The 15,719-nt window shown below is 43.7% G+C and overlaps 1 protein-coding gene across 1 annotated transcript in view; it reads left to right on the top strand.

Annotated features, from left to right (window-relative positions):
- Positions 1 to 15,719, top strand: part of LOC111869884 (band 4.1-like protein 4A) — a gene marked incomplete at its 3' end in the record, with an annotated part of 450,907 nt that overhangs the window by 385,318 nt on the left and 49,870 nt on the right. Inside the window, exon 3 of the mRNA XM_033753583.1 lies at positions 14,141 to 14,245. Within this exon, the coding sequence (XP_033609474.1) occupies positions 14,141 to 14,245 (105 nt within the window). The remainder of the gene's footprint in view (positions 1 to 14,140; positions 14,246 to 15,719) is intronic.

The following is a 15,719-nucleotide window of genomic DNA, read 5'->3' as shown; positions in this document are numbered from 1 at the left end:
TTGTATTTAAGTTTCTTGTTGCATTAATATATTTATTTTTTGTGCATACTGTATAGTTCCGTATAAAATGCAACTTATTATGTTGTCCTACTTCTCTATCAATATATGTTTCGGCCGTACTCGGCCACCATAAGGTGCCGCCTGTCTTGCTAAAATTGTTCCACTCTTTTTCGAAATTACATATCGCATGTAGACCCGTTGTTGCTATTAATTAAAGTATACAGTTTGACTTAAGACTAGAATTAAAACTGAAAATTAGAACATACTAATGCTATTTTTCGTAGTAGTCTCCACTATTCATCTGAGAGTGTATTTGTCGATACTGGGTGTGGTTGCGCTGCGTGTGTATTATCTGTAATGTGTAAATAATGTGTTGTGTTATAATATATGTGTTAGTTGTGTATGTTGGGGTATTTGCTTATAGTTGTACTAATGAAATGTACAGCAGGTAGCAGCACCCCCCACCCAGCTGAATTAGTTACACAGATCGCCCACAGTTTCTACACACACAAACTAAGCAACAACATAACCAGCCCAACAGCCTGGCAAATTCTACGAGTCACTGTAACATACTTAACTATGAAAATTTGCTAACGTACAAAAGCAGAAAATGATATAATAATATATTCGTTACATATTACAGATAACATGCATGTAATAACCCTACATAAACATGCATACGAGCTGTGTAAATAGCACACCTAAGTATCAAAACCTAAAAACTAACACATATATGTGTCATATTGTGACGTATTTTGGCTCGTGACCTATAGTAACGGGTTATGGATTGTATGATTGGATTCATTAGCGCATTTTTGTTTTATAATCACCAAAAATTTACAGTAACTCACAATATGTCTTCGAAGTCTGCTTTCACTAGTCGTTGCTTGGTTACAGGTCTCAACAATGGCTATTCGTCTGAAAAGTTTTCGCTCTCCGTTTCCTGGCAAAGGATTTTAACACAGGAACTATAACTGTGACACTCCAGATATCACTGTACTAGAGCATACATAAAGTCTTCACTGGCCGACTTCTAATTCTTCTCCAACTACTAACTTCCCGTCACTATATCCTGCCGACAACTGAACTGAACTGAACTGAACTGAACTAAACTAAACTGAATCTGAGTCTTATGTTGCGAGACCGACGGTCAGTCGGCCAGTCTCTCTTGGAATAAAGCACCCTTCTTGGGCTTACGACCAGATTTTTATTATTGTCAGACAGTTGTGGGTTTGTTAATGTGGGGCGCTCTCTCTGACAAGAGGACACGCCTGTCGTTTACATCTGCTGCTGGTCCTCGCCAGCGCAGTTATTCTTGGGTCAGAATCTCGCGGAACTCGCAAACATATTTTACTGTTTCAGATTCGAGACTTCCCTTCTCGTCACCTCCAACGACTCGCAGGGCTACGGTGGAGGTATTCGACTCCGTCTCATCACAGGAACTGAACTTAGAGTCAAGTTATATTACGACCGACGGTCATTTGGCCCATATATCTTGGAATAAAGCACCCATCTGTGGCTTACGATCAGATTTTTATTACTGTCAGACAATTGCAGATTTGTTGAAGCGGGGCACTCTCTCTGACGAGAGGACGGGTCTGTCGTTTGCTGGAGTCACAGTCAGCACTTATTGGTCTGTCATCAGTATGTACAGTTTACATGTTACATGTTATTAAATGTATGTACAATATATTCAAGACCTCTGTCAGACCAGGCTCCGTCGAGCAGATCATGCCATTCGCATTAAATGCTATGGCTTTGAGGGGCCTATGAATTGTTATGGTGTCCAAGCTGAGATTTGAACTCGACCTCACTCTAATGCGAAGCGAAAGTGCTACCAACTCTTCCCCGATACTCACTATGCATAACAGTTGGGATATCAGAGAGTCGTTTCTAATGGATTTATTTGGATATAAATCTTGTTCCCTCACGCAGGTATATGTGTAACTCAGGGAATGTTCAAAGTGTCCCAGTGCTTCTGCTTACTTTGCAGTCTCTATTTGAAGTAAACACAGGCTACGAAATTCTAAGGACAAGAATATATTTTGTTCGAATATAGGATACTGGGGAAAAATGTTCGGATATAAGAGAAAATAGATTAAAGAAGTCTACAGAAACGCATAGTGTAATGAGACTGTCAGGGCATGTAGCACGTATAGAACAGTTTGGAAAATATATCCAAAAATTTTAGCCGGAAAACCAGAAGCGAAAAAACAAATTTGGAGACCTAGACATAAATAGGAGTAAAATGTTAAAATGAATCCTAAAGAAATTGGATCTGTTGATGACTGGATTCTTTTGGCTCAGGATAGGTTTGTTATTGTGAAATCTGTAGGATTTGTTAAACTTATGGGGCTCAATAAAATATGATGAGTATCCTAATTAGCTCAGCGACATCTAATTCTCAAGCAGACTCTTATCAACGGGTCTACTCGGCTGTTGCCACATAACGCATTTCAGATAACACAAACTGGCTACTAAAACTAATCTCATCAAAAAAAAATTTTCCTTGGCACTACAGCCCTAGTGGGCCTAGGCCTACCTCCATGAACTTCTCCGTTCACTTCGGTTTTTCTAGATCTTACACATTCGGTAGGACTCCTTGGGCGGGTGATTAGCTCGTCGCAAGGTCTCTACCTGTAGACAAACACAGAAAAACGCACACAAACATCCATGCCCTGAGTGAGATTCGAACCCACGATCCCGGCTTCCGAGCGAGCGAAGACAGTGCATGCCTTAGACCGCTCGGCTACCGTGACCGGCCATCAAAATTTTAGTGATGTAATTTTCTCCGCAACAGATGCAGTTCTAACTAAATGGCAAACGAAATTGGTTTAATGTATTTGCATTGCTTATAATTTATTTAATGACGCTGTTGGAATATTACTGGAAAATGAACTAAAAAATGTAGAAGGAAATAGACATCATCTAATTCATGATGTCCCGGAATTTGTATGGAGTTACTAAGGGAGACCACGAAACATCTGTTATGTTAGTCGGTGTCCCAACAGAGATTCGAACAGGCATCTCTCCTTAGAATAGTTATTATTTGCTTTAACTTGCACTGTGTGAAATTATTACAAATTCAGTGTACCATCAAGGCACGTTACAGTTTCTTAAATTCTATTTACGTCGTCGTCAGTTCATTCAAGCACTGCACGAAACTCTGCCTGAGAAAGATCTGGTATAGTAACCTGGCACTTCAGTATCAGAACCCAGTCAAATATCAGTAATAATTTTTGAATAGGAACACATTCATTGAGTTTAATTCTCTCTCGCATTTGTTCTAATGTGTGTGAAGGAAGTAGCTTATTTGGTAATCGAAGGATTACGTTTTGTCAGTTTCACCGTTCAGACTACCAGCAATGCATCAACTAAATTAATTTAACGATAAAGAGTGCTCCAGAATGCGTCAGTTAACTAAAATACCTGTCCAATTCCCTGACTGAGGATCACGTATAAAAGCCTTTGTCAACTTCTGTGTTAGGAAACTGCAGAAACCCATCGGTCTGTTCAGCTTATCCATCAACGCATTGAACTAAATTCGAAATCCTCTGACCCCTAATATATTTTCCCGAAAGCAATGATGTGGTGGAAGGGACATGATCAGATACCGTTTGTCCAGTGATGCAAGTTGCGCTTCTCGCCGATTAGATATACTGTTTTGCCATTCTGCCATTCTGACTGGTATTTTCGTAGCAATTCACCCTCGTATCGCAGTTCGAACTTGCTAGTGGAACAAATGAAACATGCAGGAAGGGCGCACCGGAAGTAAATAGTGTACGTCAGAACAAATGCCATAGCAACAGGGGGCATGCTAATGTATGTAGTTCCTGACAGACATGCAAGGGGAAGTAGGTCTGTCTGTCCACTCACCCTTCCATCTCCCCGTACTTTCATTTACGACCAAGGGTGAGGAGTGTATTAAATGGTTTTTATAACTAATCCACACTGCCGAAAGGCTAAGAATGAGTCAGTTATGTTCAGTAAGATGACTGGTTACTTACATGAAGCAGGCCGCGCCATAGCTCAAGCGGTTAATCGCTGGCTTCCCACCGCGACGGCCCGGGTTCGATCCCAGGTCTGGTCAAGTGGGATTTGTGGTGGACAAAGTGGCGCTGAGGCAGGTTTTATCCGAGTACTTCGGTTTCCCCTGCCAATCTTCATTCCACCAATTGCTCCACAATCACCCTCACCTATCATCTGGGGCTGGTACAATAGGCCAGAAGTGGCCGCAGTACAGGGGACTTAGTCCCACCGCACAAGCAATAAAAAAATCCATATTGCCGAAAGGTTAAGAATGAGTCAGTTATGTTCAATAAGATGGCTGGTTACTTAAATGAATTGGCCGGTTACGATTGTAAAGAGGTTGAATAAATTAAAGTACGTGTAAATCTCACAAATTGTCTATTTATGTCACTAAAGCACAGTGGACCACTGTAGGTCGCGGTACAAGGGCCGACAAGGCCCACCTACAGCCCTTTCCTTAGAACTTGGTCGCTTTTTCAATTTCTTGATCATTTACACAGTCGGCAAGATAAATAAGATGCAAAACTTTGTGACGATGGTACATTAGTACAGACATTATGTTTTGGACATTATCCATCGTCTCATCTTCATTTAAACATCGTCCTGTTTATTTTTCAAAACACAACGTTTCGGAGACTGGATTTTGACTCCGTCTTCAGGTAAAATCTCCGGAAATAGGGACTAGCTCTATCGATTGGGCCCAACTGAGTAGGTTTTACCTGCAAATGGAGACAGAATCCAGTCTCCGAAACGTTGTGTTTTGAAAAATAAACAGGACGGTTTTTAGATAAAGATGAGACGATGGATAATGTCCAAAAACGTGATATTTGTACAGTCGATAGGATATCTTGGACTGGGGATCAGCCCGTCGCAAGGCAGCACAAACACAAAATAAATGCACAGAGTCATACCTTGACTGGGATTCGAACACACGATCCCAGTGTTCGAGCGGGCGTGTCTTAGACCATGCGGGCACTGTGATCGGCTCTTACAAATTATGCTGTTATTAAAGTCAACTGAAAACATGAATTTTGGTAATGATATCTTCTTTAAGTCTCGTTTTATAGATGTACTGCCATTGCTCGACCGCGAGAGCTTCGTTCATGAAAACCAGTAGCACCGTGTGGTGTGCGGTTAATGCTAAGAGAGGCGATAAATTGGCAAACGTCCGAATATCGCACACACCGGAAGAGAAAGCGAAAGCAGTGTGAATACTGTGAAGAATTCTGTCTTCCGGCATATGACGCCGTGTAGTCCAGTGGAAGTCAACTGACTCTTCGGAGAATAATGCTGGCTTCCTGTTTCATATTGGTTTCTTTTTTGGCTTACTCCTTAGCCCTGAGGGTGGCGGTAGCTCAGAAACGTCGATTGACTTTCATCGGACTACAAAGTGTTGTATCTTAGAAGACAGAATCATCGTAACCACGGCTAGGAGAACCTCAGACCATGCATAACGTTTTACTTTCTTGGATTCGAAGTTATCAAGCCTCTTACTATGGAGAATAATGTATTCTTAGGTATGACGCCGTGTAGTCCGGTAGAAGTTTACCAGCAATCCTCCGGAACGTGAATATGCATGTACCAGCGTAGGCGGCGCCACATAACACGAGATATCTCTCTGCAGTGTTTTACAAGTTAACGATTATTTCTTAATATTTGAGGAAACCACCCCCCATGCTTCTTTCTCGCCACACAAACCCCAATAACTGCCTCAACTACGTCTCAGCTCATCTTCTCCAACCCCTTCCATGCGGGATATTTATTTAAAAAGTAAATTGTTTCACTGAATATTTTTATGGTGACTTGTTTCGTTGTGGAGTATAATTTAATTTGAACTGGCTGAAGAGACGAGGAGCTACTTTACTGACTTAATTTAAGTAACAAATCTAACAGCAGAGCAGCAGGGATAGCTCAGTCGTTATGGCTACGGGTTATGGGCTGGACGGCCGGGGTTCGATTCCCGGAAGGGGAAAGAAATTTTCTCAAGTCCACAGCGACCAGACCGACTCTGGGGCCCACGCAACCTCCTCTCCAATGTGTATTGAGGGATCTTTCCCTGGCATCAAAGCTGCCGGTGCGTGTAGCTGGCCACTCCCATCTAGTGCCCAGATCGCGAATTGTGGAGCTATACCTCCACTTCCCTCTATGTCTTCATTACATAGAACTAAGTAAGTCCGTGGCTTTTAGTCCGCAAGCGAACTATAGGGAGCGAACGACCACCGCTTGTCGGCGAAGTTAGTGCCAACTTTAGTGGATAGATGGTGTAGCGTGATCAGGGCAATGGATACCCACGGTCATTAATCTCGGTTTTCTAGACCGGAGCCGCTACTTTTCCATTCAAGTGGTTCCTCAGTTGTCCTCACGAGGCTGAGTGGAACCCGCTCCAGACCCATCACTTACTTCACAGAAAATCTGGTAGCGCTGGGAATCGAACCCGGGATCCCTGGATCTGTAGCGAGGAATTCTGACCACTAGACAATACAGGCGATCCTTAATTGCATATTGCTTCATTAATTAAGCACAGGGACATCTTCTGGTTTTTACCTTGTATCTAAGAGCAGAAGGTTCCAGTGCTTCTATCCTGGATACTGGTATGTGAACTTCCCAATATTTGTCCATCTCTCTCTACATACCAATTCTCTCACCTATGAATTATTCTTCACTACATAATGCCGTGTTCTATTTACAATGAAGACGAGATTCCCAAGTTCATCTGCATAGCGTGTTTGCGTGCCTGAACCCACCCCCAGTCCCCGGGCATATCCTTGTTGGGTGTAGCCATCCTCCGAAGACGAGTCAGTGTCATAAAAACTGCGTGTTTTCACGGCCGAGTGTGGGAACGGGGCGGCGGTGCGCGGTAGCCGCGCCCCAAGCGAGGCCCTCAGCCCCGGCTACCACTTGTTCTGCTGCCCAAACAAGCGCCACTGCTCTTTTTCAGGTGTATCCTTGTTCCTCGCTTCTCCTAATTCGAATGGTCATAATCGAAAACTGTACAATGAGCCGTAAGTGCGATGCCCCGAAATTTGCCCCTCTCTTGCAATATTACGCTAATGGCACAGGAAACTGTAACTAGCATTTTTAATAGTACATCTATCTGTGAGATCCAAAAGTCAGAATCCCAAAATTATAAAACCATATTCTTCTAAAACAGTTTTCCGTGAAATGACGAAGGATTTTCGTGTCTGCCCTTGATGTGCTGCATGCTTTATCTAGACCAGTTTTTGAATATACGAGTAAAATGGTTCCCTTTGTGTACGCCAGGTACCGCTGTAGTGGTTTTCGTTTTCTCTTCGCTCCTACTGTGGAGCATAGGGCTGATTTATAAGTTACATTGATAATTTTAGAGACGGTAGGGCTCCTTGGACGGGTAAGCAGTTCGTCACAAAGTCTCTACCTGAACACAGGACAACACAAACACTGAATAAACGCACACACACACCAAACATCCATGCCATGTGTGAGATTCGAACCCACTGTCCCGGCTTCCGAGCGAGCGTAGACAGTACATGCCTTACACCGCTCGGCCACCGTTACCGGTTCTGTAGTAATTAGGCCCTTGTGAAAGCGTATAGCAGTTTTATAAGGTGATTAACGACAATGTTAGGGTCCCCCCCCCAAAAGGAACACCAGTTCTTTCCAAATATAAATTGAGTTTCCCTATAGAGAAAACCGCCGACGTACAGACTTGTAATTTTCATAGAAGGCTAACACGAAGCGATTCATCGGTACATCATACTTAGGTGTATATGCCCTGTTGTTTCGATAAGCCGTGGGGAACAGTGCTTGGGGCCTTTACACTTATGCGCACTTTTGTGTGAGGTTTACGAGATACAGGAATCGGTTATGCTCATCTCTACAACTAACCAGCCAATCGGTTATGCTCATCTCTACAACCAACCAGCCAGTCATCTAACGAGCAGAACATGATATTTCAAGTTCTCAGAGCGATTACCATAAAAATAGTATGTTTCGGGATGTGACGCCGTATAGTCTAGTTGACGTTCACCGACTTTTAGGAGCAACCTGTTCCATCATTATTTTCCTGAGCTCTGAAGTAAGCCTCTGCTTGCTGCTTGGCTCCCTGAATATGGAGGCAGCACATTCCACCGAAACATTGGTACTCTCCTCAAACTATAAGGAGTCGCATCTGTAAGTCAGCAGTCTTACAGTTGGCAGAATGATTGCTTTCCTAACCAACTGTTTAAGGCCGCGCCATGGCTCAAACGGTTAGTCGCTGGCTTCCCACCGCGGCGGCCCGGGTCTGGTCAGGCGGGATTTGTGGTGGACAAAGTGGCGCTGGGGTAGGTTTTCTCCGACTACTTCGGTTTCCCCTGCCAATCTTCATTCCACCAAATTCTCCATCATCATAATCACCCGGGGCAGGCTACAATAGGCCAATCAGTGGCCGCCGTGCCGAGTGGACCCAACTGGACCCCACCCTCCACTATGCGGGGAAAAAATTCAACTATTTATTAGCTATGAAAGTTCCCAGAATACTCATCGATTGATTTTAACTAACAGAATGACACCCATTTTGTAGTTAACCGACTAACGGACTCGCTCACTTATTAACAAACTAATCAGCAAACCATTTAGCAAACTACTCGTGCATAAGTGACTAATAAAACTGACTAACCAAAATCAATTAGAAAAGTAGGACTTTGTTTAACTTGTGAGCAACCTCAGTGGATTCTTAAATGCTGCTGAGAGTGTTTTGAGTGTTTACTTAGTGACGATAATGTGAAAATGTTTTAAATGAATAATTATAATAATCATTTCGTGAGCGTATCCGCGTGATGCCATGTATAGGCTACGGTCTACTTGCCCAGGAATCCTGTAGCCTCGCCTCATAGTAATTAACTGTCCGGAGGCCATGTGGTAGAAATTCACGTGATTGTTGTGGTTTTTTACCTTCAGAATTTTCACCGGAATTACATGAGTAGAAAGTATTAATAACTTATAATTAAAATGACAGTGAATATAACATTACGTAACATGTTAGAATGTTTTTTCCGTTGCATTTTTGTTACATATAAATCCATTACCGGCGGCACCGTTTCCTTATAAGCCAGAGCACGGAACACTCCTCATTTTTGTTCCTTTTGTTTATGTGTCTGTGTGTCTTTGTATTGACAGATTTCCACGCTACTGTTCACAGAACAATAGCCGCAGTTGAAACACGAAATGAATGTTGAATGAAAATACGCGATCGGTTTCCAACGGTTTAGTTCCTCAACTTCTGTGTTTCTGGTTGGTTCCCTTTTCAGAGAAATAAATATTTTCGATTTGTCGCTTTGCCGTGCGCCGATTTCATTAGCACACAGATGTACTTGTCTTTCATAAGTAGTTTTTAAGCCCTTTGTTAAGTCCTTGTTACTGAACAAGAAGGAGTTTGGTAATTCCGTAACGGGCTTCCACAGTGAATTCAGCAAAGAGAGCGGTTGTCGCATACCGAATTTACATATGAAACTTCAGCTTAGGATTTCATGTTATGATGGGCCCCAATATAATTTCTTATTAATTGCATTATTTTGGTTCTCCAATTATTGTTCTGTACAAAATTTAATAATATAGAAATAATGAGGACTTCAAGACTGTACATTTATCAAAGTACTGTTGTTAAATCTAATTAGAGTATTAATTTGATTTGCATCTTCGTCAGTTTAACATCTTAATATTTGTATTTATGTTGTCCTTCATACCAAAATTGATACATTTTCTTTTGCTTTCTTATGAGATTTCCGAAGCTTGATAGCTCTGGGCTCAGGCATGACTCACTAAATCCTGCCCCCATGAGGCGGTAATTCATAGCGGCCGTAACTTCGTTTGATGTTACTATCTCTGCCCCCTCTGCACATCACACTTGCGCTACAACGTTGGCATTACTCTACTGTGCACCGCGGCGCCATATAAAGGAGCTTATGCCTTTTCCTATTAAATTGACGATGCTGGTCTAGTGGTCAGAGTTCCTGTCTACAGATCCAGAGGTCCCGGGTTCAATTCCCTGCGCTACCAGATCTTCTGAGAAGTGGTTGGTCTGGAAAGGGGTCCATTCAGCCTCGTGAGGATAATTGATGAGCTACCTGAACGGAAATGTAGCGGCTCCCAAATTAACGGCCGTGGGGATCCGTTGCGCTGACGCAGCGACACCCTCTATCCGCTAAAGTTGGCACTAACTTTGCCGACAAGCGGCGGTTGCTCGGTCGGTCGGTCGGTATAGTTCGTTTACGGACTCAAGCCACGGAGTTTCTTATATTACATTTGGGTCATGTGACGCTTGATGACGTTCTGTAACACTGATTGATTCATATAACTGATTTTAACAACTTTTCCACCATGAAGTTTATGAGCGTCACATGTCAGTGAAATGATGAATGGTGAATAGATGAGGCTACGTTGTCTGCTTGGAGGTACTGTCCAGTCATTCGCTTTGAGAGGCAGAAATTTCCATCTTCTCAGAATGGCCGGTAACCCGACCGAGATTCGAGCCGAGTATTTCTCAGTAGTTCAGAGTTCCTGGCTACAGATCCAGAGGTCCCGGGTTCAGTTCCCTGCGCTACCAGATTTTCTGAGAAGTGATGGGTCTGGAACGGGGTGCACTCAGCCTCGTGAGAATAATTGATGAGCTAATTGAATGGAAAAGTATCGGCTCCGGTCTAGAAAACAGGAATTAACGGCCGTGAGTATCCGTTGAGCTGGCCACGTGACACCCTCTATCCGCTAAAGTTGGCACTAACTTCGCCGACAAGCGGCGGTCTCTCGGTCGGTGTAGTTCGCTTGCGGACCAAAGCCACGGCCTTTGTTTTGTTTAAGTTTAGCCCGTAACAGGTGCGCCAACCTGTTCGTTGTTACTTTAAGGTGGCATGACTGAAGCCCAGGAAGGTTTGTGGGAGACGGAGCGATTGTGGTCCGTTTAAGGGGCTGTCCCGTCGTTTGTCTGAAGGGAGTGAAGATAACGACAGATAATATATCCAACAGTAACGATAGCCCGTGTGGGAACAACATGTGCCCGACTGTTAGACTCATTATCGCCGTGTCACACAAGGATTGTTGGTTGTGAGAGGTAACATTTTCCTTAGAGGCTCACATGGGAACGGGCCACTTGGAGCACGCGGGTAAACATGGGAGGAGACAGTGTTAGGTCCGGGACCACGCTACAGGGTGTGTAAAATGGAAGTCTCTCAGTGAGGCTCATGTTCTTACTTACCCTCGTCATATAGAATTAAATGTTTGAGTGGGAGATGCACTTTGAAACCTCACTTACACTCTCGTGGCGCACCTTACTGTTACAGTGGAGGCCCTCGTGACTGATCCGTAGTCCTTGAGGACCGAGCCAATACACGTGATTCAGGATAACGCGCGTGTGTGCCCCATTTGATGTCTGCAGCTTTCGTGAACATAACTAGCTGCTTGAGGAATATGTGTAAAATGTTACCATAAGAGATTCCCTCCTTGGGTTTTCCTGAGGTTCAGATGAAGCCGTCACATTATACAATTTTAATTTTACCTTCACAGCTGTTACCAAGAAAGTAGAGGTAGTGGTAATACTGTGTAGAGTTGTGTAGGTGTAGGTGGTTATAAAGAGTTATATCTTCTGGGATATAATGCGATTGTTGAAAGCCAACCGACGTTTCGGAGGAATATGTCATGTACATCTTCAGGGTCGAAGAATAAGCCAGGCAGGAAACCAGTGCGGCGCAGGAAGGAAGCAGGTGGAGGCGACAAGTTGCTCCGAAACATCGGGCTGCCTTTAACACACTGCACGGCGTTATGTCCCGGGAGATAAAACTCGTCTAAATTTTTATTCTTGTGGTGCTAAGTTCAAATCTCGGGCGGGACAGCAGTTGTCCTGAAGCTCCCCCCCCCCACCATCCTTCCAAGCAAATGTCGGGGTAATACCTAGATCAGACCACGTCGCTTCGTTCAAAATTCTTTCGTGTTCCTTGTTCACTAATCGTGCTTATGATATATGACATAAACACCGTCCCAAGTGCAACAATTTATTGTAGTTCTTTTGTCTTGCCCTCTTCTACACTACATGTTTCGGTCGCAAACGGCCATCATCAGGTGTATGCACTTACGTAGCTGTTACACTGCACAAATCAGACAGATATCAGCGAAGTAGATTCTGATAAATCGAAACCTGTTGGTAACGACGAAGAGAACAATTGGGAAGACCTGTGTGTTTTTAAATTTTAAACTGGGTGCAGTGTAACAGCTACGTAAGTGTATACACCTGATGATGGCCGTTTGCGGCCGAAACATGTAGTGTAGAAGAGGGCAAGGCAAAAGAACTACAATAAATTGTTGCACTTGGGACGGTGTTTATGTCATATATCGTATAGAGTGTAACAGCATGCTTAAATATAATATTGTAATCGTGCTTATATTAAAGGCTACGCAGTGTGAGGTACTGAAAGCGTCAAGATATAAAACATAAAAAGGTAAAGTTGTCCCTGTGCTTAACTAATTAAACTAATTAAGTAGTACGCCATTAAGACGTATGGGGGAGTGGACGTATAGATCCACATTTTCTTGACCTGGGCACTAGTTGGAGGTGAGTGGTGAGCTTCAGGCCCCGGCCGCTTTACCCCCAGGGAAAGAACCCTCTGTACCCATTTGATAGGAGTCTGGGTAGGCCACAGAGCCGGTTTGGACGACATGGAGAAGTGAAAATTCTTGCCCCCACCGGGACTCGAACTCCAACCCCTTGGTCGTCCAGCCCGTAGCCAGTCCCTAGTCGCTATACCGACTGCGCTAACCCCGCTCCTATCGAAACATGAAATATAAGAAAATACACGGCTATTCCTAGACTTTCCTGAAGTTGCTTTCCAGGAAGTGTCCAAATCAGAAAATTATATTTGCATATTTTGTATGTATATATACATACGCCACATAGCTAAACTATATGGCGTCGGATCATACGTAGATAAGTCGCCCATGAATTGGAAAGGATTTCGAGGGAAGTCCTCGTGATCTAATTGAGGCAGTATTCAATCACTTTTTTGAGTGCCTGAAGAAAACCGCGAAAAGCCCAAGTCGGGATACTCGGTGTCTCGGTTAAGATCGAACAGAGCGCTTCCCGGGTACGAGTTAGGAGCGTCTCCGCTATGAATATCAGTTCGGTTCTCTTGTTTCCGAATGATTATTTTATGTTTCACCACATTCGTCCTTTGTTAGTTACCCTAATAAGAGGCAGTTACAATTGTGAACCCCGTCGTCATGAAAGTGTCTCCTTTGCTTCGTTACTTCATCTCACTTAGGGCCAGATGTTCTCTCGGTGAAGACTTCTAACTTCTAGGATACAACGCTGTGCCAAGCGAAAGCGCGGTCACTACTCTTAGTAGATCTGTCTTAAACGAGATAACATTGTTTCGTTTTCAGTAATTTACAGTTCATCATTCACAAGTGGGCCTCCTGTTGATCGCTTTACAGTCGCATTCTTAGGAAATGTTTCTGTGATGCAAACTTGGCATGGTTCGGCCCAGTATTTTGGGAGTCGAGTGGAACATTGCCTGTTATATTAAAAGTGGAATATGGATGGGTGGTGTTAGTGGGCATATTTGGACCCAAGAGGGATGAATGATCAGAAGGCTGAGAAATTTGCATAATAAGGAGGATCTTAACTTGCATTGTTCATCAAATATAATTAGAGTGATCAAGTGATTAGATGGACAAGGCTGTAGCATACATGGGAGAGGAGCGGTATGCATACATGGATTTGGTGGGAAAGCCAGAAGGAGAAATTCACTAGGAAGACCTATAAGTAGGCTGGAGGATAATATTAAAATTATCTTAAAATGGGGTGAGATGAATCGTATTCGTCTGGTTCAGTGACTTTTGTGAACACGGTAATGAACCTTCATGTTTCATAAAATGTTGGGAAGTTTTTGAGTAGCTGAGCGACTAGCGGCGTCTGAAGGACTCAGCTCCATGGACTTAGTTAGCCTGTTAGTAAACGTAGGACTGTTCAGCCTAAGCCTGCTTTTGTTAAAAATCTCACTCAGTAACCTGTGTGGTTGAGAGAGTGTCGTTAAACTATGAAACAAGCAGTTTCTTATCTAACTTAATGTGAAACTGTACTAATTTGATATCTTATTTCGCGTTTCAGGACAACAGCCCGGGTCAGGAGATTTTGGACACCGTGTTCCGTCACCTGAATCTGCTGGAAACCGCATACTTTGGCCTGCGATATCTCGACGCCTCCAGTCAAACGGTAAGCGGTTCTGTGTTCTGAGGTGTGTCACACACACGTGTGTGAATTGCATCAGTAATCACTGTTCAGATTGCATTTTGACAGGTCTAGTAACGGCTCTATGGTATGGACAGGTTTAACTTTCTTTTTGCAGTTGTGGATGGAGGCCCTGTACATGTAACATTGAGCAGAGATAGCTCAGTTGGTATAGTGACTAGCTACATTCTAGACGGTCGAGAAATAGGTGTCCGATTCCAGTAAGAGCGTCGAGACCGGCCCTGATGCCCAGCCAGCCTCCCATTCAATGGGTTTAACTTCATCTGGTACTGAGGTTGTGAATTCGTGGAGCCATACCTCCGCCCCCCATATATCTGCATTGCGTGGTGCTTAATTAATTAAGTAGAGAAAAACTTGCCTATCACATTGGCCGCGCGGTTTAAGGTATGAACTGTCTTCGCCCACTCGAACACTGGGATCATGGGTTCGAATTCCACTAAAGGCATGAATGTCTGTGCACGTTTATTCTGTGTGTGTTGTTCTGTGTTTAGGTAGCGGCCTTGCGACGGGCTGATCCTCCGTCCAAGGAGTCCTGTCGACTGTCTATAGGATTAAGAAACCGAAAAAGCGGCCAAGGCCCAACAAAGGGCTGTAGAGCCATAGATAGATAGATAGACAGAGAGACAGATAAATAGATAGATGATCAACTTCAATTATCTGTGTAGAGTTGTGCGCATTTATGTAAATTCCCTTCCAGATATCTTGCAAGAGTAGCTCAGTCAGTGTAGTGGCTAGGCGACGGGCCGTACGACCGGAGAATCGGGTTCAGGAATTGTTCTCTTTACCACCTCGTTCAGACCAGCTGTGGGGCCCACCTAGCCCCGTGTGCTGTGGGTATCAAGGACTGCTTTCCCGGTAATAGAGCGGCCAGGGCTTGAAGTTGACAAGTCAGCTCCTTCTAGTTCCGTAGTTAAGAATGCATGGAACTGTACTTCCATTTCTCTATGCAGTGGTGATTCATTAATTACGAGCCGGGACAGTTTTCCGTTCTCTTTTGCCAGATGTCTTCGTAGTCACTTTGTATGAATTACAGTTACAATCGGCAGACATAGTTACGTTTTTAAGAGCACGCCCATTCTAACGGAGCTTTGTTAACGTACTCTCTCACTCCATATATTGTAGTCCTTCTCGAGAATCTAATAGTCGCAAAGCGACTGAAGAAATTTTCTTCATATTTGGAACCAAAATATTCATTCCCCGCTTCGCACGAGCCTACCATTAGTCCTTATCTAGAGTCACGTGAATTTAGTCCACACCCTCTTGTCGTAAAGAAATACCTTTAACGTCCATTTCAATAGAATTATCATCCTTCTTCAACGCCCAAGTCTCCCAGGTGGTCTGTACGTACCCTTTAGTGATTTAAGACTAAATGCCCCATGCATTTCTAATCTGCCCACCCAAGCTACACGCTTCGCTCATCGCCTTTGAAATGTTCGCC

Source organism: Cryptotermes secundus, unplaced genomic scaffold (genome assembly GCF_002891405.2).
Source record: "Cryptotermes secundus unplaced genomic scaffold, Csec_1.0 scaffold544, whole genome shotgun sequence".
Classification (NCBI taxonomy): domain Eukaryota; kingdom Metazoa; phylum Arthropoda; class Insecta; order Blattodea; family Kalotermitidae; genus Cryptotermes; species Cryptotermes secundus.
Note: the sequence above shows the minus strand (reverse complement) of the source record. Positions and strands in the feature narration are given on the sequence as shown.